Source organism: Mustela erminea, chromosome 1, assembly GCF_009829155.1.
Source record: "Mustela erminea isolate mMusErm1 chromosome 1, mMusErm1.Pri, whole genome shotgun sequence".
NCBI classification, from domain to species: Eukaryota; Metazoa; Chordata; class Mammalia; order Carnivora; family Mustelidae; genus Mustela; species Mustela erminea.
The window spans coordinates 217536247-217560867 of record NC_045614.1 but is presented as its reverse complement, the minus strand read 5'-3'; the positions used below and the strand labels follow the sequence as shown (position 1 = coordinate 217560867).

At 55.5% G+C, this 24621-nt stretch overlaps 1 protein-coding gene across 5 annotated transcripts in view; it reads right to left on the bottom strand.

Moving 5' to 3' along the window:
• PKNOX1 (PBX/knotted 1 homeobox 1) overlaps nucleotides 1-24621 on the bottom strand; it is a 59316-nt gene that overhangs the window by 10257 nt on the left and 24438 nt on the right. For 2 of the 5 annotated variants that reach the window (XM_032356213.1, XM_032356226.1), the window contains exons 2-9: nucleotides 18851-18918; nucleotides 18614-18721; nucleotides 15608-15735; nucleotides 13025-13196; nucleotides 11185-11355; nucleotides 7340-7439; nucleotides 5884-5981; nucleotides 118-246 (exon numbers count right to left, since the gene is read on the bottom strand). In XM_032356213.1, coding sequence (XP_032212104.1) covers nucleotides 118-246; nucleotides 5884-5981; nucleotides 7340-7439; nucleotides 11185-11355; nucleotides 13025-13196; nucleotides 15608-15735; nucleotides 18614-18664 — 849 coding nt within the window. In that variant the 5' untranslated portion in view covers nucleotides 18665-18721; nucleotides 18851-18918. Of the gene's footprint in view, nucleotides 1-117; nucleotides 247-5883; nucleotides 5982-7339; nucleotides 7440-11184; nucleotides 11356-13024; nucleotides 13197-15607; nucleotides 15736-18613; nucleotides 18722-18850; nucleotides 18919-20240; nucleotides 20960-21183; nucleotides 21754-24621 lie in introns of those variants that run through there. The other 3 variants (XM_032356219.1, XM_032356234.1, XM_032356237.1) reach the window with 3 other exon arrangements.

The window sequence follows — 24621 nt, the reverse complement described above, 5'->3', positions numbered from 1 at the left end:
CCCAACACTGACACAGTCAGCCAGGACAGCCAGGCCCGAGGCACAGTGCGCTCTCCGCAGAGACCAAGTGGAGGGGAAGCACCCGGGGCGCTGCTGCCGGGGTCCCCGCGCTCTCACCCCTATGTGCTGGAAGAGCCACGATCGCATCACGTTGGTGGCGTGCTTCGGCAGAACACCCCGTTTATTCTTAGAGGAGCCGTCATCTTGATGCAAGATGCTCAGATCTTGGTTTAACTGCAACTGAAGCTTTTAAACAATGGAAAAATAACGTTAGAAAGCACAGAAAATCACGACATACGCAAGTGGCTCGCGACTTCAGATGGACAAAATACCCAAAGGTCTTACGGATAAACAACGTGCCGACCTCAGAGGGGGTGGGCTGGGCCCCACGAGCTCACCTGTGGGGGCGGCGCCCTCCGCAGTCTCACTACGGACCCCGCTGTCTCCCAGGCAGCGGCCCCCACCCAGCAGGTGAGAGCGGAGCCCAGAGGGCCTCGGAGCCACTGACCGGCAGACACGTGCGTCCCACGGCCCTTGTCCCACCACATGTTTTCACCTCGTGCCCTCTAGTCACAGACGTGACAACACGTAACAACACCCACTCCCCTAGCCGAGGATCCCAGGCGATCAGTAGAAACGGGCAGGAAGGCAAAAGGGCAGCCAGCGAAAGGCGGCCGCGTGGGCTGAGCAGAGGGGAGACACAGACGCGCACACAGTGTGGACACAGGGCACAGGGCAAAGGGGCCATGGTGCCTGCCCTGGGCACGGCCTCCCTCGGCCCCAAGGACAGTGTGAGCACATTCTGCCCATTCGAGCACGCATAGCACTTCTCATGTCTTTTGCGTGTCTTTCGCCCCAACGGAAGAAGGCGTCAATGGGTCAGACTCGCGGGCCACAGGTGCCACAGCTCACGCCCGGCCTGCATGTGCAGACGGCAGCGCTCATGACCCCGGCGAGGAAGAAAAGCCCCTGCGCTCCCCAGGCCCTCGGCACAGACGCTCGGGGACACCTCTGCGGCTGTGCACGCATGAATTCGGAACTTAGCGTAGGAACCGGACTTGGTAAGGAAGAAGGTCAGCTTCAGCGTGACTATCCACAGACACAGCTGTGAGCGCTTGGAACGTGGTTTTGAGGCGGTCACTGTATCGTCTGTACATCCTCGGGCTGCGCAGAGCTTGGAAAGGATACGCTCTTTGAAAGCCTCAACAGTGACACGGAAACGGACACCAGTTATGACTTACGGAAGCACAGAGACACTAGCTGTATCTAAAGCATCTCGAAAATCAAGACTATCATGAAGGGCATAAGTGTTTTTTGAAATGTGCTTCTTTGTCAAAGGACTGAAGGCGGCCGGCATCAAGCACCCCTCCACGCTCGTGTTTGTGCACACGGGAGAAGGAACAGGAAATGAACTTGGAATACAAGCTTCAGGGTCCTGGGGCCAAACTTCAGCTCACCTGCCTTATTTGTTTCAATTAACAGACGATGTTCTTCGCGAAATTCCACACACGCTCAGCGTTGCTTGTTTTGCGCGGGGTTAAAGCCAACGTGTGAGATGACAGCCGCCCGCGCGCCTCGCCTCCCAGATGCGACTCAGGGGCCCGAGTGCTAACGAGGCTGTGAGGAAGGCAGGCCACGGGGTCTCTGCGTGGAGCGGCCGCTGGCCCTGCTGGGCTCCAGCAAAGCCGGGGACAGGATAAGCGGGGGTTTAAGGGCCCAGGCCAGCGGCTGGAAGCGCGTTTCCGCAGCGAGAGCCCCCGCCCATCCTTCTCTGCAGATGACCGACCGGCCCCCGCAGGAGACCAGGGACACACAGGGCACAGCTGCACAGTGGGAGGGAGGGGCAAGGCCAGAAAGGGGGTGAGGGGAGTCTACATGCAGAATGGGAGACCCCGGCCCACCCCCGCCCTTGCAAGCAGGCCTACGCCGGCAAGAAGTCCGAGAGCCCTTCTCTAGAGGAAGCCTCCGGAGGCCAGCCCGTGCACCGCCCCGGCCACGCACCCAGCGGCTTCTGGCAGCTCGTGGGGACAGTCCTGAGGACAGCCAACTGTCCCCAGGCACCGGAAGGCCGCCGCCACAAACCGCAGGCTCCCGCGTAAGCGCGGAGATGCAGAGGAGAGAGAAGGCGGGCGCTAAAGACAACGCGCAGTCCGCGAAGCCAAAATGGGGGCTACTTTGGAAGACAGCGCAGTGGGCACAGAGGCGTCTAGGAAACCCAGCCCGCACGGAGGGGGGTGCGCAGAAGGAGCCTGCTCAGAAGGCCGACGGGAAGATAAATACGAAATGACACCAAAATGCAGAGATTCGGTTCAGAAGGTCTACCGGGCTCGGGCTGGGGGCGGGGATGTCCCCGAGACGTCCAGGAGAGGACCCCCACCCACCCGCACCCACGGACCTGAGGTCTGCCGGGGCTCGGCACTAGCTCCGGGAAGAGGCGTCTGAGAGCAGAGCACACAGCAGACGGGAAAGCAGCGGCGGGACCTCCTCCCACTGCAACGCGGTGGCTGGAGCCCCCGACACTGCGCTCCCCGCCCCCACCTACGATTTTATCCGGAAACCCTACTTGTAAGTGGACCGCGTTGAGTACGAGACCAGAATAAAGTCATCTTCAGGTTCACCACGTCGCAACAAAACGTAGTTCCCATGCGCATCTCCCCTGGGAGCTCTCCAAGAGGGGGTGAAGCCGAGAAAGGAGAGCGCGGAGGCTCTAGGAGACGGACTCCTCAAGGCAGCGTCAAAGGGAAGTCCAAGAACACGCCCTGTGCCCAGCCTGGACGGAGAAGAGCCCCGGCAAGAGGAGGACTCGAGCTCCTGGGGGCAAGCGACACCCAAACGCCTTCTGGCCGGCGGGGCACCCGAGGCTCAGCCAGCTGTGGGCCACGGCACCAGGAGAGCCAGGCCAGGGGCGACTCAGCCAGAAACACATGAACCAGAGAAGCCCTGCGATCTCGGCTCACAGAGACCAGGTGAAGCTCGTGCTGACGACAGGTGCGGCTGCGCGGTGAGAAGCGCCGGCGGGGCGGGGGCGGCAAGCCCGGGGTGGGGGTCATTGGGTGGGATGCGGAGCACAGGCCCGACCGCAGACAGAGAATCCAATCCAGGTGCTTCGGGGGTGAGTCAGGAGGGAGGATTTTCAGTTAGAAACGGGAGGAAAGCCGCGGGATCGGAAAGCAGCTGCCCGAGCGGAGAGGAGGGAACAGGGCAGGAGAGGTGGCCGTTTGCTCCAAGCCTCTTAGCATGCTGCCCGCTGAGCCGGACACACAACTGGATATAAAAAAGCCCAATAAGGGGCGCCTGGGGGGCTCCGTTGTTAAGCCTCTGCCTTTGGCTCAGGTCATGATCCCGGGGTCCTGGGATCGAGCCCCGCGTCAGGCTCCCTGCTCAGCGGGGAGCCTGCTTCTCCCTCCCACTCCCCAGGCTCGTGTCCCCTCTCTCACCGTCTCTGTCAAATAAATAGATAAAATCTTCTTAAAAAAAAAAAAAAAGGGCAAAATAAGAGTTAAACGGAGACAGAAAACCTTGTCACGGGCCAAACAACAGCAAAAACCTAAAACACGTAAACGACAGTCATACAAGTGAGAGTGTCCAGGGTGGGCTGCGGGAGGGAGAGGGCGTCGGGGAAATGCCCAGCCGCCTCTCTTCTCCCGAAAACTTGTTCTGAGAAGCAGAAACAGCTTCCTACAGAGATGCCCCAGGAAGACGCCAAACCCTGCCCCTCCTGACAGGTTCTAGGTCAGAATGGGGCCCACGTGGCCAATTCTCTTCTGGGGGGAAGGGGCAGGGTTACTATCTGCCCCGTGTGCGCCCACGATGCACCCAGACACAGTGCAGGACAGGGCAGGCTGGGGACGGCCCGGGAGGGACTGCCACCACACTGCTGCCGTGGACGGTGCTGGCCAGAGTGATGGCGTGACCCGGGACAGACAGTGGTCTTCCCGATAAAACCGACCCTGATGGTTTCTGACACTAAAACAGACCATGTCACTGGTTCAGTTACTCTCCCCAATTACCTGAAGCCCAGTAAGAACCAGCACCCCCGCAAAGAAAAGAAAAAGGGAAGAACAGAGCCAGAGCAGCCCAAAGAGCTACAACACACAGCTCGTACTCAAAGAAACCCGCACCCCGGGCCCCCCTGGCAATCTGTTTGCGCTGCTGCTGCAAACCCGAGGTAGCTCATGTCTCCCGCTTCCTGGCCCTGCCGCCCTAGAAGCCAGACTCGGCAGGAGCGTTACGGGAGGGGACAGACACATGGTGGGCTGGAGCCACGGAGCGCCGGGGCAGAGATAGCCCGCGGGCCACAGGGAGGGGAGCTGTGTCCCTCTGTCTGCCCCGCAGTGCTGGGGAGGGTCACGTGCATCCAAAGGGGTTTTACTGAAACACAAGCTCTGTGTGTCCCCTGCTAAACTAGTCCTCTCCGTCTGTAAGAAAATTCAGACAAGTAGAAAACTTTCTCCTTTTTATTCCTTAAAGACGGATTTACGAATCTGAGCGAGCGCGCGGCAGGGAGGGGCGGAGGGAGGAGAGAGAGTCCTACACAGACCCCCGCTGAGTGCGGAGCCCAACACGGGCTGAGACCGAGGCCTGAGCCAAAATCAAGAGTCAGAGGCTTAACTGACTGAGCCACCAGGCGCCCCGGAGAACTTTCTTCTTAAGCCACACAAGGAAGGCACCTCACTCTGAAGTGTGTCTCTCTAAAAGCAGCTCCCTGTGGTACCAGGAGGCGCTCACGCTCTCCGCCCTGCTGAATGGGAAGCTCAGGGACAGCGGGTTGGCCGGGGATCTAGGGACGACGCCGGCGGAGTCCGGCTCCTCCTCTACCCACGGCTGGGCCTGGTGAGACCCCGTGTGCCCAGACAACAAGGCCCCCGGCCCCATCTCAACTCTGTCCAGGCAGCGAGAGGCAGTAAGCCCTGGACTGGCAGCACCAGCCCGTGCACCAGCCCCTACCCCCCCGCCCCCAGGCCCTGTGGCCTCTGCTGCCTGCTCGAGGGAGACCAGCATCTCCGGAGCTGGGCCTCCAGGCCGCCCAGAGGCTGTGGGAAACCCCTGTGCGGGCCAAAGACAAAGAACTAGCAGAATCTGTATTCCTAAATGTGAGCGGGTAAGAGAAACACAACCCTCTGACTTGCACCCAGCTAAACGTGGTTAACGAGGGTGCGTGCGTGCCCAGGACCGACGGCGGCGGGCGCAGGGCTAAGCCCGAGCCCCTCTTCCCGCACAGGCACAGAGAGAACAGCTCGTCCACCTGCGGCTTCCGCCCGCGAAGCTCCTTCCCGAGCTCTCGAAGCCAGGGCTCCCCTCTCTCTCTCGGTGGGTGGCCAAGGGCAGGACGAGCCCACCGGCCTCCTCTTCAGGCAGGGTCTCCACTGGGCCATGGGGAGCGGTGAAGGGGCAGCCTGGGCTTGGCTATCCCGTAGGCTGTGGGAGGGCTTTGAGGAAGGGCCCCGCCACCCCCGGGACTGGCCTGAAGCAGCGCTCTGGCCCAGCAGGTGCCCCGAGAAGGGGCCTGGCCATGGTCTGCGGGGTCTCGGTCGGCCGACCTGGGGCGGGAAGAGCCCATCCACGCGGCCTCGAATCTCCCGAGCCAGAGACAGCTACGCACTCCACCGTTCAGTTGGACGACAGTGGCTGCTGAGGAAAAGGGGTCAGGGCTGACTTTTTTCCGGCTTCCTTAGACTTTCTGAACTTGGAGACTTTTTTACAATGACACAGATGAAGGGTAGACGAGAGACGCCGCGCTGACATCGAGGTGACCTGCAGACGGCGACGGGAAAGCCGGCCGAGACCGTGGTCTTCAGGCCGAGGACAGCTCCCGCCGGGACCCACCGTGCCCCACGCGGCGCCCCTCAGCCCCAACCTCGCCCGCGGGAATGACACACGCACCTGCGAGTTCTGGATCCTGATCGTGCCGGGCGACAGCGCTTGTGTCACTACTTGGCCTTGAGGAGTGACGACTGTGACGGGCTGGTACACGGTGCCACCTCAAGAAGGAAGACATTAAAAGACTCTTAAGTCTCAAGGATTTAAAACCATATTCTCGATATACTCAACGCGCGTATGTAAGGAATAAAACCTGCAGTCTGATGCGGTTTTTAAACTATTGCAAGTGATCAGTACTTTGCTGGCGGACCCGTCACTGCAAATTATTAAAACAACGTCCCCGGACAAAGTGTCCCCGCATCTATAGTGAGGCCTGCTCTGGGCAGGGGAGGGGCACCGAGGGGGGACATGGTACTGTGGGGTGTGTGGGCCCTGGGCAGGAGGTATCATGCAGGGAAAGAGGGGTGCTGCGCAGCAGAGCGCGGCAGTGTGCAGGGGGCAGGGGCAGAACGGTTGGGAGGGCAGGGCAGTGTTCTGGGGCGCGGGCACAGTGTGGGGTGCACAGTGTGGGGCAGGCGGCAAGGTGTCCACCGCACAGGGCATAAGGGCGTCCCTGGATTCTGGGATTCCCTCTCTGTCTGCCTCTATTTCCTCCTCTCCCCACAGTCACCAGTATTAAAGGACCCAGTGATGGTGTGAAATATTTTTTATCGTCTTTTTTGATCAAACACGCATACATCTTCCTGCGGGGGTTTCCCTGCACACTATCACATGAGGCTTTTCGGTGTAAATTTTTCCCTCCTTACACGCCCCAGTCCATTCTCACGACGATGTTGTCTTTGCGATGTTCGACACGCACCAGGGAACCGCAGCGCCCGTCCCCTCCCGCGGTGGGTTCCACTACACAAGTAATACCAAGAACGAACTCGTTTGTCAAGTATTACGACAGCACCTAAGCTTGTCCAGGTGCTGTCAAGAGCCCAGGGAACAAGGACGTCACCTGCAAACCACAGCGGGTTGCGCTGTATGTCGTCCGCTCCTATATAAAACCTTTCTTCTCGGGGCGCCTGGGGGGCTCAGTGGGTTAAGCAGCTGCCTTCGGCTCGGGTCATGATCCCAGCGTCCTGGGATCGAGTGCCACATCGGGCTCCTTGCTCAGCGGGGAGCCTGCTTCTCCCTCTGCCTCTGCCTGCCATTCTGTCTGCCTGTGCTCGCTCTCTCTCCCTCTCTCTCTCTAATAAATAAATAAAATCTTTTTAAAAATAAATAAATAAATAAAAAATAAAACCTTTCTTCTCAAAATCTTTTGGTAGAGAAACACAGCTTGCATCTATCTACTGTTTGTTACTGGGAATTCAAACAAGGAAGACGCATTCAATTCTAAGGGCTCTAGATGTTGCCACTCCTGTTTCAGGAACTGGCATTGATTAGAAATTATACCGACGCGCTTCTCCGTTCTAACAGGAAGGCCTTTTCCACAAGCGCTCAAGGCAAGAGCGGCCCTTTCTCGCCAGCATACCTGCCACCGTCGCCATGGTGACGTTCCCCTGTTGCAGTGCAGATGCAGGCACCACGATTCCCTGGGGGCTGAGAGTGCCTGAGATGGCGCTTTGAATCTGCTGTAAGTCAGAGACACACAGTGAGAGGTTGGAGGAAACAGAAAGGCCTCCTTCCGCATCTGCAAACCAGGACATCCAAGGCTGCCCCGGCATCACACACGATGGTTCTGAGATACTGGTTTCAATCTGGCTTTCAAAAGGTTATGTTTCAGCTTGTCATCATATGACTCATCACCAAAGAGGCGAGCCTCCTGGTGTTCCTGCTTGTGGAGGGCTTGGTCTGGGCCTGGCCTGCAGCAGGTTCCACGAAAACGGCCCGAACGCCGCACCCAGATCCCAGCCATCCGCAGTCGGGTACTCACGGGCTCATCTACCCGTTCACCGTGACGGCTGGGTTGGCGGCTGCAGGGGGAGGAAGCTGTGCGCCTGGCGTCCGGGCACGGGGCCCGGCACCCGGCAGGCACCCGGGTGCCTGGGCAGCTGAACAGCGCCGGTGGCGACCGTGCAGAGACAATTACTCCGCAGGCTGCCGTATCAACTCGGTTGGACAGAAGTGACTTCATCCCGATCGATAACCGAAGCCCGCAGCATCGAGAACCGAAGCGCAGAGGAACAACAGGAAACCAGAGCACGCGGAAGGGAGGACGTGGAAAAGATCAAAGCGAAATCAACGAAGCTGAAAACAGAAAACCAGAGAGCAAGGAACACGGAGCTGGTTCTCGGCACGATCAGTACATGGATAGCGTCTGCAAGACTCGGGGAAAACAAAGGGAGATGACCTATCACCAAGACCAGGAAGGACACAGAGGGCATCGCACACCCTACACACGGCAGCAGGCGAGACGGGCCGCAGCCACTCGCCACGCGAGCCTCTGCCATCTGAGAGGGGAGCTTGTGTGAAACAGGCCATCTGAGCAGCCCTACAACCATGAAGGACACCGAATTCCTAACTTCAAAACTCAAAAAAGAAATCTCCAGGTCCAGCTACTGTCACTGAAGAATTCTATCCGACATGTAAAGTAGTAACACCAATTCTACGTAGTCACTTCCAGAAAACAGCAAAGGAGGGAATAATACTCTTCCGTTCACTTTATAAAGCTCTACTATCCTGGTACCAAACCTGGACAGAGACCGTAACAAAAACCACAGACCAGCATCCCTTGAAGCAGGCACAAACGCCTGACAGCATACTTGCCAACAGAACCCAGGAGGCTACATGAAAAGAATTTCGTGCCATGCCCAGGAGGAGTTTATTCCAGCTCAGTATGCAACAAATCAAGTACTTTCAAGTAGAAAGAGGAAAAATCACATAATCCTATCGATTCACACAGGGAACGCATTTGACAAAACGCAACGTAACAGAAACTCTTAGAAGAAAAAGGAATAGAGAGGAACTTCTTCAACCGGATGGACAGCATCCAGGAAAACCTGCCATTAAAACTGTAATTAATAGTGAAAGACAGAGTGTTTTTCCCTAAGACTGGGGAAAAGGCTGGACGTTCACTTTCACCAGTGGTATTCAAGACCGCACCAGGGGTCCCTGCCAACGCAGTAAGGAAAGACAAGGAAATGGGCACACAGCTTGGAAGAAAGGACTAGAACAGTTCCTGTCTGTGACTGGCATCGCTGCACAGGTGAGACATCGTCAGGAAGCTGTGAACACGGCCTCCTAGAACTAAGACAGGAGTTCTGCAAGGTTGCAGGATGCAGGATAAACATACAAAATCAACTATTTCTCAATATTAGCAGGGACACTGAAGTTAAAAACATAACACTACCTGAAACTGCTTAAAAAAAAAGAAGAAAAGAAACACCTAGGTGTGATTCTACAAACACACGTGTGGGCCTTACAGCACGAAACTACAGAACACCACTGAGAAACGACAGAGGAGTGAATGAACAGAGAGACGCGCCGGTCTGTGCGCCGGGGGAGTGGACGGGGGGAAGACCTCGTTTCCCCCCGGAACGATAAGCAGGCTGAATGCGATTCCTACCTAAACCTCAGCAGCACTTTTTTGTTGATACAGACAAGATCATTCCAAAACTACTATGGAAATGACCTAGAATAACTAAAATCACTTAGGAAACGAAGACTACAGTGGGAGGAACCCATCTACCGACACGTGAGGTTTGTTAGGTAGCTCCGGCGCCCCGACCGGCTGCTGTCCGCACACCGATCAGCGGACCCGAACAGAGACGGATGGACACAAACACCCGACCGGCTGCCCCAGTGTCGGAAAAGCACTTCGAGGGAGGGACCGGAGCAGACGGTGCTGGAGAACAAAGAACCTCGACCTAGACCCTCACACTTCATACCAAAGCTAACCCAAAAGGCTTATGGATTTAAATGTGAAACATAAAACTTGCAGGAAAAAAAAGAAACCAAAAAATGAAACAAAAGGGTGCCTGGGTGGCTCAGTGGGTTAAGCCTCTGCCTTCAGCTCAGGTCATGGTCTCAGGGTCCTGGGATCGAGTCCCGCATCGGGCTCTCTGCTCAGCGGGGAGCCTGCTCCCCCCCCACCACTGCCTGCCTCTCTGCCTACTTGTGATCTCTGTCTGTCAAATAAATAAATAAAATCTTTAAACAAAACAAAACAAAACAAAACAAAAAATCCTACAGAAAAGTCCCTGGGACCTGGGGCAGGGCGGAGTTCTTGGACTTACCACCAAAAGCACAGCTCATCAAAGAAAAGTTGACAAATGGGACTTGATCAAAATTTAAAATGTTTACAACGCAAGAGACCCCGAGAAGAGGATGAGAAGCTAAGCTACAGACTGGGGAGAAAAACCTTCACAAACCATCTAGCTCATGAAAGACTAGTATCTAGAATGTGCTGAGAAGTCAACAGTTTCAGAAAATCCCATCAGAAGATGGGCAAAGGGGACGCCTGGGTGGCTCAGTGGGTTAAGCTGCTGCCTTCGGCTCAGGTCATGATCCCGGCGTCCTGGGATCGAGTCCCGCATCGGGCTCCTTGCTCGGCGGGGAGCCTGCTTCTCCCTCTGTCTCTGCCTGCCATTCTGTCTGTCTGTGCTCGCTCTCTCCCCCTCTCTCTCTCTGACAAATAAATAAATAAAATCTTAAAAAAAAAAAAAAAAAAAGAAGCTGGGCAAAGATGTGAGCCGGACGGACAGACAGCAGACAAGCTCAGGAAAGACGGCCAACACCATCAGGCGTCAGGAAGGTGCGAACCGTGAGCATGACGCGATGTCACTACGCGCCACAGAACGGCTCATGGCTAAGGGCGCTCCGACGTGCGCCCACCTCGAGGACGTCACGCCCGTGACGCGGGCCAGACACAAAAGGACGAATGCGGTGGGATCCGCTCGCGTCGGGAACCTGGACGGACCAGGTTCACAGAGAGTAGAAAGGTGGGAGCTGGGGAGGGAAGAGTGGGGAGTTAGTACTCCACAGGGGCAGCGCTTCAGTCTGAGAAGACGGAAAGTTCCAGACACGGCTGGTGACAGCGACTGAGCAAGTGTGAATACGCTGAATGTCACCAAACAGTCAAGACGGTACACTCTGTGATACGCGTGTTTTACCACAATTTCCAGAAATGATAAAAACCTTATTTTAAAGAAGAAGGAAAGCGAGGACTGGTTCCCCGTCCTCCCCAGCCGGGACCCAGGCTCCGCTGAGCAGAGGGAGGCTCAGTCCACGACCGCATGAAGCCCAGAGGGCTGTCCTGGCCCCGGGAAGGCCGTGACAGCCCAGGCCCTCTGGCGGGGCTGCTGGTCTCAGGAGGCGGCACCGTCGCCCCGCGGACCTTACCGTCACCGCGAAGCAGAGCAGGACCCAAACAGGTACCTGGGACTGGACGGGGGAATACGGGCTCCCCGGCTCTCCGCTGAGCAGAGTCTCACTGTTCATTTTCGTCTTTAGACAAGCGATGTATCGACTGCAGAAGTCTTTGCACAGTTCATTAACCTTTTCCAGCTCAAGAAGATGGATACGCAAAACCTGGATTGCTTTTACCATCTAGAAGCAGAGGAAACGAAAGACCCTCAGACAAGAAAACGGCAGCATCCCGGGAAGTTGGAATTCTCAGCACGCAGCCTCTCTCGGCTCAGCCTGAGCGCCGCAGAGCCACGGCCGTCTGCAGGGCCAGCGACAGAGGGGATCACGTCCGAACCACGCGGAACGACAAGCCGCCCCAGCGCCGCGGGCCTCTGGCATCTCAGCTGCATCTGCTGTGCGGGGACACGGATGGACCCCTGCCGCCCTCGGTGAGTCCCAGCGCCGGGAGACGGCCCAGCCTCGGCCCCAGCACTGCCCCGTTCCACAGAGCAAGGCCCTCACCCTCCCTGTCCTCCTGTGTCTCCCTCGGTCCCTCCGTCAGTGGGGACAGATCCACACCCACAGCACAGGTGGCTCTTTTTTTCGATAAAACTCGACTTACCGACTCTGCCTTTCATGGACTGCGCTCCCGGTGTGAAGCCTGAGAACTTTGGCCCTAGCACGACATCTGCCCTTTAAGATCTAAAAGTTCTACTGTGACTTTATTAAGTCACTAAGTTTCGGGGTAACCCGCCCCACAGCTGCAGACTCCGCTCTGTCCCAATAACCACCACGTGCCTGTGACTCCACAGCCCAAAGCCCAGCCCCTCCTGCTGGGACCCTGGTCGCACACCTCATGTGCACTTGCCGAAGGAACCAGCCAAGCCCCGCTTGGCCCTCTGCGGGGACACCAGTCAGGAGAGCCTGGGTCCCCTCCTCCAGCTGTCCCCGCGGCCACGCAGTGGTGCAGTGTGACAGATTCAGAGGCCGAGCAAGCTTCTGATTCTCACCCCGAAAGGGCAGGCACCTGGAGGCCGCCTCAGGTCAGACAGCGCCCCGGGAAAATCCGTTAGGCACGGAGGTTGAATGCATGATGAGAAGTTAAAAACCCACACAGACCCGCGACATTTATTCAGGAAAAGATTTCCTAAAGACGCTCTTCTGCGGACGGGGGCCCTGACCCCGGTTTGGGGCTGGGGGTTAGCAGGCTCTAAAGGCAGCCCGGGGAAGGAGCGCGCCCCTGACTCGGACTACTGGTGCTCCACTGCCCTGAGGGGCGCACAAGCAACGCTGACACTGACCACATCTGCCCGTCCTTCAGCAAGGGCCGTGGGGCACCCGACCGGGGAGGAGGGCACCCAGCCAAGGCGGCACGGCCGGGGCGGGCAGTGAGGAGCATGGGAGCCCGCTGTGCAGGCCGCGCTGCTCCGTGTGCACGGGCCTCGAGTCTGCACACAGCCACCTGCCACCACTCATGGCCAGCCTCCAGACAGAGCACAGGGACGTGTCCGTGGTCGGGGATGAGCCCAGAACCGGACAGAGACACAGGTATGCTGCCTGAGAAGTGTGCACACAAGCACACCGACCCCAAGGGACTTCACCGATACTGGGGGGGACCTCAGTCCCCAGCCCCCTGGTGGCACAGGCGCAGACGAGCTCCTCTGAGCCCCCGACAGAGGTCACTGGGAAAGGCTGGGAGACGTGGGGGTCACACCCAGGTCACATATACGGGAAGTAGTTCATCAAATCCCGGATTCCCTCCTTTAGCACAACTACATTCTGAAGTCCTGATTACAAGTTTCGAGTTCACTGAACAGATTTTAAATTTGGAATAAATAAAGAATAAGAATGAAACATTTCTTTTACTTACTAAATTGTCAGTTTCCGGATCTTCACAAAAGAAGGGTTTCCCTTCCTTCTCCTGCTTCCGTACAAAATTTTCGATATCCACATCGAAGCTGGCGGAAGTCGTGCCTTCGGAGCCCTGCGTGGACTGTTCGCATTTTTCAAACAGCAAAGCTAATAACGGAAACAGCGGGTGCCTGGGGGAAAGAAACAGTAAAACGGGTGTCCCACACGTGCACGAGAGTATTTGAGTATGCAGGTACGCATCCGCTGTCGAGACACCGTTCTCGTGCTACAGCTTATCCGCTGCCATGACGCGCCAAGGTGGTCTCCTCTGTTCACGGACGGGTGCAGCCATCACCGGGCAACCCTAAGGCACCTTCATCAGCCCACAAAGAGACCCTGCAGCCATCAGCATTCACTGTCCGTCTTCCCCCAAACCCCAGCCCCCGGCCACCACAACCGATTTTCTGTCTCTCTAGGCTTGCCAGGGTTCTAGGCATCTAAACGGAATTACACAACACACACCCTTCGGCATCTAGCTTCTCGCACTCAGCACAGTGTCTTCCAGGCTCACCAGCGCTGGCACATGGGTCACCACCTCGTTCCTTGTTGTGGCTGAATGATACGCCACGGTATGGACAGACCAGCTTTATCAGTTGAAAATTTACAGTTAGATCTATACTCTGTTTTGAGTAAACTTTTTTTTTTAAGATTTTATTTATTTATTTGAGAGAGAGAGTGCACAAACAGGAGGGAAAAGCAGGCTCCCCGCTGAGCAGGGAGATTGATGCGGGGCTCGATCCCAGAACCCTGGGATCAGGACCCCAGCGATGGTAGAAGCTTCACCCGCTAAGTCCCCCAGGTCGCCCCTTGAGTAAACTTCTATACAAAACGTGAGAGCACATTGAGGATCTTCTTTTGGCATGTGACTGTCTAATTCTCCCAACACCATTTGTGGGAAAGTCGGCCTCTACCCCACGGAACCGTCTACACCTCTGTCAGATCCACTAAGCCACACTCTGGCATGTCTACTTCGGGACTCTCTGTCAGCGCTCTGCTCCTAACCCTTCACCACCGTCACGGCATCTTCATTACTGTGACGCCACAGGATGTCTCCAAATCCCACTTTATTCTTTTTCAACGCTGTTTCGGCTGGTCTAGTTATTTTGCCTTCCATATAAAATTCAAAATTAATGTGTCTACGTGTAGAAAACTATCCTGCTAAGGCTTTAATTGGAATTATGCTAAATCTACAGGTCGATTTCAGGAGAAAAAACATCTTTACTATGTTGAGTTTTCTAATCCATGAACATGGTATGTGTCACATGTAGGTTTTCCTTGATTGCTGGCATCAGCATCTTCTAGTTTTTCAGCATAAAGTTTCTGCGTTTTGTTAGATTTATACCTAAATGTTTCAGAGCTCTTGTAAACGATGTCTTTTTAAATTCTCAGCCTCCCATTGTATTAATGATACAGAAATGGGATTGTTTTCTGTGCGTTGCCCCTGTCATGAGTGACCTTACTAAACTCACTTACCCAGTTCTGGAAGTTTTTTGGTAGAATCTTTGGGCTTTTCTATACAGACAATCGTGTCATTTGTGCACAGAGCCAGCATCATGTCTTCCTTTCCAGTCTGGTATGCCTTTTCTTTTTTTTTTTTTAAATGAAATCTTATTTATTTATTTATTTATTTTACAGAGAGCGAGATTACAAGTAGGCAGAGAGGCAGGCAGAGAGAGAGAGGAGGAAGCAGGCTACCTGCGGAGCAGAGAGCCCGATGCAGGGCATGATCCCAGGACCTTGGGACCATGACCCGAGCCGAAGGGAGAGGCTTTAACCCACTGAGCCACCCAGGCGCCCCTGGTATGCCTTTTCTTTCTTTTTCTTGCCCTATCACACTGGCTAGGACTTATATTACAGTGCCGAATGGGGCTCCTTTTGCCCCGTCTCAGAGGAAAACAGTCTCTGGCCATCGAATACGATGAGAACTACAGATTTCCTGACGCTGCCCTTAATCGTTAGAAGAGAGACCCTCCACGACCACCTTGCTGACAGTTTTGAGTCATGATTAGCTGCTGATTTTTGTCAAATGCTTTTCTGTGTCACTCGGTATGATCATGTTGGGGTCTCGCTGGCTGATCTTTTGACAAATGATTCAGTTTGAGTTCTCGGAATAAACTCCACTTGGTGAGTGTATGTCATTCTTTTTATATGTCACTGGATTTAATATTTTATTAATGATTTTTATGTTTAAGTTCCTGAGACACACTGGTGTGTACTTTTTTTTAAATACTGTCTTTGTCTGGCTTTAGTATCAGAATGATGCGTTGGGAGCCATTCCCTCTTTGTTTCGTGGACTCTCCTGAAAAAATACCTGGGCCTGAAGATTTCTTTTTGCAAGGCTGACTAAAATGTACATTTATATTCCGAAACTTTTTTTAAGGTATCAGGAATGATATCTTAATTTGACAAGCTTCTCACCTCCGTGGTTATCACGTCAAACCTTATTACTCCGCCTAGCTGACAGCTCTAGCGTTCCACATAACAAGGTTCTCGGTCCCTGTGATTGCTGCTACAACCCCCGCGCGTCGCATCTCGCCGCTACCTATAAATGGCCTGCTTGTCCGCGTCCATTGGCGTCTGGGACCCCACAGGTGGGGGGCTTACTCCTTCCACATCGGGCTCAGAGCAGTTGGGGTCTTGCTCCGTTTTTAGCTCTGTTACTACTTGCATCTGTGAAAGGAGGAGGGAAAGGCGGTTACTAAACACAAAATAAAGAGCTACGAAGTCCTCGACTCTCAAATGGGAACAGAAAAGCAACAGGAGCGGAGGTTGCCGGACGGCTGGATGACTGGCACAGTATCTAGAAACTGTGACCAACAAAACTCCTCTGAACTTAATACGTTTTGCAAATGGCTAAGAGAACGTAAAACTTCCAAATCATCGTGAAAGCCGTGAGGACCGGTCTCCGTGAAATGCTTCTGATTTTCAGAAACGTACTACTGCCCAGCACTGAAGGAACGGGGCACAGGAATAATGTCACCGCTGTCCCTTCCTGCCCTAGAGGCTCACACCGAGTAACACTACAGTAAGAGAAGCACACACGAGGAGTTCACACTCTTACCTTGTCACAAAAACAACTCAGACCCCATATTCTAAATTCTCCCCTATCTACTCTTGAGTTTGAGAACACATAAGCTATCCAAAGTTTGAGAAAAGAGTCACTGTGCTCAGAAAGCAAAGACTGGCTGTTTCAAGAACTTGTATTAAACGTGAGAGGAAGTGCTAGAGATATTACCAGTTAAATTCCTTTCAGCTAGCTATTTGGTTTGTAACTTATGTGTAAGGTATTTAACCCATCAGCATAAGGAATTCAGTTCACAGAGAGAAATCCCAGATCGCTGCAGGAAGCTCGCAAGGATCCCGGAGCAGAGCAGATGGCCAGTCCCCCAGCTCCTTCGGGGCCGCCCCTCGCCGCCAGGACTCTGTCCCTCCAGGCAGCAGCTGGGTGGGGACCCTTGGGGAAGGGGCTTCTCCCCACATGGTGAGAGAGCCTGCGTCCTGCCAAGAACCCTGCCCCCACCCAGGGTCCCCTGACAGCCAGGGCTGGTCACAGGCCACAGGGACCCTGCTGCAGCTCACCAATGGTCCAGAGGGCAGGGACCCCTCCGAGCTGCTGCCTTCAGATGGTGCAGCGGGCCCGGGAGAGCGTTGGTCTCTCTTAAAAAAACAAAACACTAAAGCAGCTAACTGCAGCGCAGCCAAACTCGACCTTTCTGGAGGGAAATCTGACAGTGTTATTGAGAAGCCTCAAAAGGGGGCGCCTGGTGGTTCAGTCATTAGGGCTCTGCCTTCAGCTTGGGTCATGATCTCAGGGTCCTGGGATCCAGCCCTGCATTGGACTCTTTGCTCAACAGGAGGCCTGCTTCTCCCTCTCCCACTCCCCCTGCTTGTGTTCCCTCTCTCACTGTGTCTCTCTCTGTCAAATAAAAACAAAATCTTCTTTTGGTTTTAAATTTTAAAGCCTCAAAAGATTTATTTTAGGTTTTTTTTTTTTTTTTTTTTTAAATGATGGTGTAAAAAAGAAACACCTAAATGTGCCACCTCGGAGGAATGGTCAAGGAAACCGGGCACATCAAAGTTGCAGGGTAGTAAACAGTCAACGTTCACCGAGAGTTTTCCACGGCAAGAGAAAAGAGAGGCTCCTTCTCTCCCTGTGCCCGGCCCCGCGCAGGACACGGCCTCCGCCATGGGCACGGACCTGCCCCTGCTGGAGGCGACTCTCGGGATAGGCTCCAGGATAGGTTCGGCCAGCAGGGGATGGGTTAGGGTTAGGATTATGGGAAGGACAGGGGGAGGGGGCAGGTGGGGAGGGAGCAGGCTGCCGTGTGACCAGGGCAGGCCAGGGAGTCTTCCCAGGATGCGATGGAAGACGCCTTGGCCTTGGCCACGCTGCTGCTTGAGGAAAGAGCCCAGGGAAGTGCCAGGCCAGGGTCACAGGGCAGACATGTCCAGAAGCTGACTGCAGAGGTGAGGACAAGGCAACGCACTCTGTGGGCGGGAGGAGAGGGGACAGCACTAGCTTTGCATTTTAGAAACAGAATCACTTGGAAATATCAAAGGACTTTGAGATGCAGAGAGCACCCCCACGTCTCAATTCCTGTAAGAAGCTAAGACCCTTAAACGTTTGTAAAGAGCCAGCAATGACCACAACAGCAGCGAAAAGCCAACAAAGTCTGTGCGCCAGGAACCAAACCAGCAAGGCAGGGGACTGGCTGCCAAGGAAAGACGCAGCAGGAGGGGGAGCAGCCGCGCCGCCACCCCCCCCCCGCGCCGTACCCCCACCCCCAACCTCACCATGGTGCGCCCCAACCTCATTCATGTGAGTCCCCCCACCTGGGAGTAACTGGGAGTGACAGAGCGCACTCGACATCTGAGCAGGGAGAAGGGGCCTCCGGGCCGCCTCCCACCGCCTCCGGACTGCAGGAAGCAAAGCTCCAGGGCTCCGAGTCAGAGGGGGACTGGCCCCCATTCTGAACACACGGAGCACCCCAAGACCTCGGGGTCCCAAGAGAGGCCGCCCGGGCCTCAGCTGAGCTGCTCCCACTCCCCACCTGCCCAGTTCCTTCAGGGCGCAGAACCCGAACCGTCCAGACCTTCACCGCAGCTGCAAAAACCAAGCGCCCAGACAGCGGGAGGGCGGGCACGAGGCTGTCCGGGACGGCCGGGAAATGCTGCCACCCAGCCCACTGGGACGCCCCGCCGCCGCTCACGCCTGCGGAGGGAAAGGCCGTGGCTCCCATGCAGGTCGGCAACCGGCCACGCGGCTCTCACCCACCCAGCTTCCCTTTAAAAGCAACAACGCTCACTAGTGCGGACATGAAAATGGTAACTTCCCAGTCGGCTCCGACAGAGCGGGTCACGAGCACTGGAAATGGGGCGTCACGGGGAGAAACGGCCGGCTAGCCCCTCTAGCACCGGCACATAACCCATGCATCACGCACTTGAAATTGAACCCGCAGCCTCCGGGAGACGGACTCAGCAGCGAAGTCGCGTCTCCGCAGCCGCTCCACGCCCGAATGCAGCGTGCAGGAAAAGCTCGGCCGCTTACCTGCTGCCCATCCTGATAGGTGTCTATGCTCAAGGTCTGTGTGGCCATCATGGTGAGTGAGTTTTACAATAAAACATCACATCATCTCCAGTCAGAGGCAAATGGTGTCTAGGGAAACAGAAGCGGAATAGCATCAGTTAATAATTACAGAGCACTTTCAGTCCCCCTTACTCCACAGGACCCAGAGGCAGACAGGTGCGCAGCCGCGGACAGGCAGCGCGCTGGGCGTGTTCCCACCTGAACCACGGGCAGCGCCGAGCCGCACGTCCCGGAACGGAGCTGACGGAGGGGGCAGCTTCTGTGGCCTGCGAGGAGAGAGCAAGAGGCAGGGCTGTTCAGGTCTGAAGCTTCTCAGACAAATTCCGAACAAACGCGACTGTGTCCGAAATGCAAACTAAGCGCCCATCGGGGCGCGGCTGGCGCAAGGAGAGGACCGAACAGCGTCCCTCGGGAGATCGCCGGTCCCAGCCCCTGGTCCTTGCCAGTGGGACCTTCTCTAGAACAAGGGCCTTTGCACAGGACATTATGCGGAGGATCTTAAGACGAGACTATCCTGGATTTCGGGGAGGCCCTAAGTCCAGTGACTGGTGTCCTCTAAGGATGAGGAGACAAAGACCTGAGACATACAGAGGGACGCCGTGTGCAGACAGACGCCGAGACCGGGTGATGCTGCCACAAGCCAGGAACGCCCGGAGCACCGGAGTGGCGAGAGGAGGACCTGGCGCCTCCGACGCCAGGCTGACTTCAAGGGCCAGGAAGCACGTTTCTGTTGTTTTCATCCATCCGGTGTGTGGGACTTCGTTCCGGCAGCCCCAGGACACTGCGTCAGCACGTAGGGCCCCCAGCTCGGGTGAGGCCAGCCCGGGGAGAGGGGGTGGGCCACGTAAGTCCGGAGGTCGGGAAATCTGGGACACCCGGTACAGAATGGGGAGCCGCCGCCGGCAGGACAGACACAGAGCCAGGAGGCACGGCTGACGCCAGAGAAGACAGACGGAGGAGGGGGTGTTAGCCACGTCACCACAGCTGACTATGGCCACGGGGACCTGCAGGGGTGTGTCCACGTGCTGCGGGGAGGAGGGCCTGACCGGAGCGGGGAGCGGGGGGGACACAACAGCAAGACGTGGCCAGCCCCAGGGAAGGAACTCGCGTGGAGTCAAGACCCGAGCTGCCCTCTCTGCCCCTGGCAGCCTCTGTCCTGAGACAGAGGCAAACCCGTCACTGGGCACCTCCCCGTGGTCTTTGTCTTGACCCAAAGCTGGCCTTCCCCTCCACCCCAGGGCGGTGACTCCAACCAGCACTCCCGCTCCCACAGCCCCGATCGCAGCAGGGGCTCCCGGGAACATCTGGTCTCCCCTCCTCCTCTCCACTGTCCACCGTTTAGAAACGCAAATCTGGTGAAAACCCCACGGCAGGTCAAGTCCACGGGCGGCAGCACCCCGGCCAGCCCTGTCCCCCCCAGGAGCTGTGCCAGCAGTCAGAGAGCGCCAAGCTATTCCTCCCCTGGTCTGGCACGCCCCCAGCCTGGGACTTCGGCTGGAACACTCCGGCCTTCTCTGGGCCTGGCCAGCGGGCAAATACCCTCATCACCACGCGGCCACCCCAGAGTCTGCCCAGCGCTCGCCCACACCTGGCGCACACCTGTCTCCCGGGGCCTCACAGACCGTGCTCGGTGCCACGGGCCTCATGGTTTCTCTGCACACTGCACGTTCCTTCAGGGCCAAGGCCCCTGTCCTGCCGTGGCCTCGATGACCGGTACCGTGTCCGATCACGACGTACAGAGCCCACCGCGGACAGACGACAGCGTGGTCTGGACACCTGCCTCACCCAGCTCTGTCCAGCCTGGCGCCCGCACCAACGGGCCGCGCTCAGCCTTCTCCAGACTCGGCCACGGTCCCTTTGGCGGCCGCGGGCACACAAACTCCCGAGGCCGGGCTGGGTCTCAGTCAACCCCGGCCTGCAGAGAGCAGGGCAGCCCTCCCCAGCTCCCAGCGCCAGTGACGGCTGCCCTGCAAGCACACAAGCCCCCGCGCGCACCAGCCGTCGGTCACGGGCGAGGCCGCCTCTCTCGGCGAAGCCTGCAGCGGCCGGCGGGGACAGCTGCCCGCGCTCACGGCTTCACTTTCTCGGCCGCGGAGACCTCGGGCTGGTGCACCTCTGCTGGGGCTGCTTCCGCACATTCTAGTTCACCCGACATGAACACAGGGGGCTGCGAGTGCTGCCCATCCAGGGCAGACGGGCCAGGCCCGGACACGGCCAGGAAGGCCCCGGGCGGCCAGGGCCTCACTATGTCAGCGCTGCACAATGGAAACGGAGGTTTCCTGCCATCAGCCATCTGAAAGTCCAACGCTGCTCAAAGTGGAAAAGAAAGTATTTTAGAAAATTCGCATTTAAAGAATAGACAAACCAAGGAAGGAAGACGCATGCCTTCTGGGCCCGCGCGGGCGGGCGAGCCAAGCCCGGAGCTGCCTCTCTCCCCCGCGCTGACGTCCATCTCCCAGGACCCGGCCCAATGCCGAACCTCACTCTACAGCAGACAGTTCTAGATCAAAGTCATGCCGGCCCAGAAACACCTGTGTCAGAAGAAGTCTGCGTCTACTCGGCTGTCGGTGTCCAGAGCTTACACTGGCTTTCAGTTATGCCAAGTCCAAACAGCGGCAACTGCAGAGAACGAGCAGGGCACTGTGTGGGCTCCAGGTGCGGGGTCCTCCCCCGGGCACAGCCCGCCTGCGTGCAGCCGGCCATGCAGCCCTCGCTGCGTTGCCCACGGGGACATGGGCAGGGAAGTGGCGCTGATCCAGAGGCCCCGAGTCTCCTGCTCCAACCCACTCTTCTAGAATAGATGCGACGCTCAACCACAAAGCAAAGCCCGTGGGAGACGAGGCGGCACCGCACCCACGGAGTCAGTCCCCACACGTGTCAGCAGTGCCCTGCATTCGACTCTGAAAGCCTTTTTCATCACCGTAAAAGGAAGAGGCTCCCCATGATTTAGGCACGAAGTCACAAGAGCACCTGATGGACGAGACCCCTTGACAAGGACACATACCAAGAGCTTCCTGCAACAATACAGTGACTCAGAGTTAAAAAGCATACTGCAGAAAAGGGGGGGAGGCCTGGGCTCAGTCAGTTAGGCGTCTGCCTTCGGCTCGGGTCATGATCCCAGGGTCCTGGGATCGAGCCCTGCGTCAGGCTTGCTGCTCAACAGGGAGTCTGCTTCGCCCTCTCCCTCTTCCTGTTGCTCCCCTGGCTTGTCCTCACTCTGTGTCAAATGAATAAAATCTTTTAAAAAAAGGGGCACCTGGGTGGCTCAGTGGGTTAAGCGGCTGCCTTCGGCTCAGGTCATGATCCCAGGGTCCTGGGATCGAGCCCTGCATCAGGCTCTCTGCTCAGCAGGGAGCCTGCTTCCTCCTCTCTGCCTGCCTCTCTGCCTACTTGTGATCTCCATCTGTCAAATAAATAAATAAAATCTTTACCAAAAAGAAAAAATATTTTAAAAAAATGTCCATACACTCCAAAGCAATCTACACCCTGAGGGAAATCCCTATCAAATACCACCAGCATTTTTCAGAGAACTAGAACAAACAAGCATAAAATTTGTATGGAAGCACAAAACACCCCAAATGGCCAAAGCAATCTTGAAAAAGAAAAGCAAAGCTGGCAGCATCACAATTCCAGACTTCGAGCTCTATTACAAAGCTGTAGTCATCAGGACAGTATGGTACTGGCACGAAATAGACACACAGCTCAACAGAACAGAACAGAAAGCCCAGAAATGGACTCAAAACTCTATGGTCAATTAATCTTCAACCAACCAGGAGAAAACACCCCATGGAAATAAGACCGTCTCTTCAACAAATGGCATTGGGAAAACTGGTCAGCTACATGCAAAAGAATGAAACTGGACCACTTTCCTACACCACACACAAAAATAAATTCAAACGAGTTAAAGACCTAAATGTGAGACCTGAAACCATAAAAACCATAGAAGAAGGCACAGGCAGTAATTTCTGTGACATCAAGCATAACAACATGTTTTTAGATTTTTAGATCTATCTCTTGAGGCAAGGGAAACAAAAGCAAAAATAAACTATTGGGATCTCATTTAAAAAAAAAAAAAGAAGAAGATGGGGTGCCTGGGTGACTTAGTGGGTTAAAGCCTCTGCCTTCAGCTCAGGTCGTGATCCCAGGGTCCTGGGATCGAGCCCCGTATTGGGCTCTCTGCTCAGCGGGGAGCCTGCTTCCTCCTGTCTCTCTGCCTGCCTCTCTGCCTACTTGTGATCTCCGTCTGTCAAATAAATAAATAAAATCTTTTTAAAAAATAAATAAATAAAATAAATATAAAAAGAAGGAAAAAAATCTTCTTCACAGCAAAAGAAACAATCAATAAAACCAAAAGGCAACCTATGGAATGGGAGAAGATATTTGCAAATGCCGTATCTGAAAAAGGGTTATTATCTAAAATAGTTAAAGAATATATAAAACTCAACACCCAAAACCAAACAATCCAATTAAAAAATGGAAAGACATGAACAGACTTTTCTCCAAAGAAGACATCCAGAGGGTCAACAGACACACTCATCATCGGGGAAATGCACATCAAAACCTCAATGAGACACCATCTCACACCTGTCAGAACAGCTGAGATTACACAAGAAACAACAGGTGCTGGAGAGGATGCGGAGAAAGGGGAGCCTCGTGCACCATTCGTGGGAATGTAAACTGGGGCAGCCGCGCTGGAAAACAGCACAGAGCGTCCTCAGAGAGTTAAAAATAGAGCTACCCTATGACCCAGCAATCGCACTACTGGGTATTTACCCTGAAAATACAAAACCACTAATTCAAGAGGAGTTAAGACGGAGGAGGAGTAGGGGACCCTAATTTTGTCTGGTCCCTGGAATTCAGCGAGACAGTTACGAGATCATTCTGAACACTGCAGAATCAACGAGAGATCTGAGAACTGCTGCAACTCTACCAATAGAAAAGTGGCCACACGGGGCACCTGGGTGGCTCAGTGGGTTAAGCCGCTGCCTTCAGCTCAGGTCATGATCTCAGGGTCCTGGGATCGAGTCCCGCATCGGGCTCTCTGCTCAGCAGGGAGCCTGCTTCCTCCTCTCTCTCTGCCTGCCTCTCTGCCTACTTGTGATCTCTCTCTGTCAAATAAATAAATAAAATCTTTAAAAAAATAAAATAAAAATAAAATTAAAAAAAAAAAAAGAAAAGTGGCCACTTTCTGCACAGTAGGAGGCACACAGACAAGAATCTGAGGCGATACAGCGGAAGATAAACACAGGCGGAGGGAACCTCTGGAAGCAGCTACTGGAGAGTGTTACACGCAGTGAACACAAAATCAGAACTTTTAGACACCTGAAAGGCACACATGGGGCCAAGTGAGCCGGAACCCCAGGTGGGACAGTGTGGTCTCAGGGTCCCCAGGGTCACAAGAAGAATGGGGGTGCCCAGGGTGGCAGGGTTCCCAGGCATTGGAGCAGGAAGTTGACTGCAATCAGTGACCCCAGGCACGAACTTTCTGCTCAGTCTTGCCACAAACGGAGAACCATTGTGGGGTCAGGTCACTGTTCTCCGAGCAGGTTTCTAGCAAGCAGCAGATCTGGGCTGAGACACCCCCTCCCTGCCCTCGGAGGAGCAGCATGGGTGCACACCACAGGAGTCTGCAAAGTTTGGAGACTCCAGACAGGGTCACGCGTCTGAGATAAAAACTTTCAGCCACAGGCTCGGTAAGCTCAGGGAGTAAAGAGTGACTGATTGCTTTCCCATGGGGGCTAAGAGTGGGGGGAGCGAATTTCTGCTCCAGGGTTGGAGATTGGGGAGCCAACATTTTCATCCCACATGGTCCTGGAGCCACTTACACCGAGCCAGTCCCCCTGCAAGTGGGGGGCATCTCTGCCAGGCCAAAGTCACCTGAGAATCAGCGTAACAGGCACCTCTCCCGGAAAATCAGCAGAACTTCAGGCTGACAGCAGGTTTACTGATTGTACAGAACTGCAAGACTC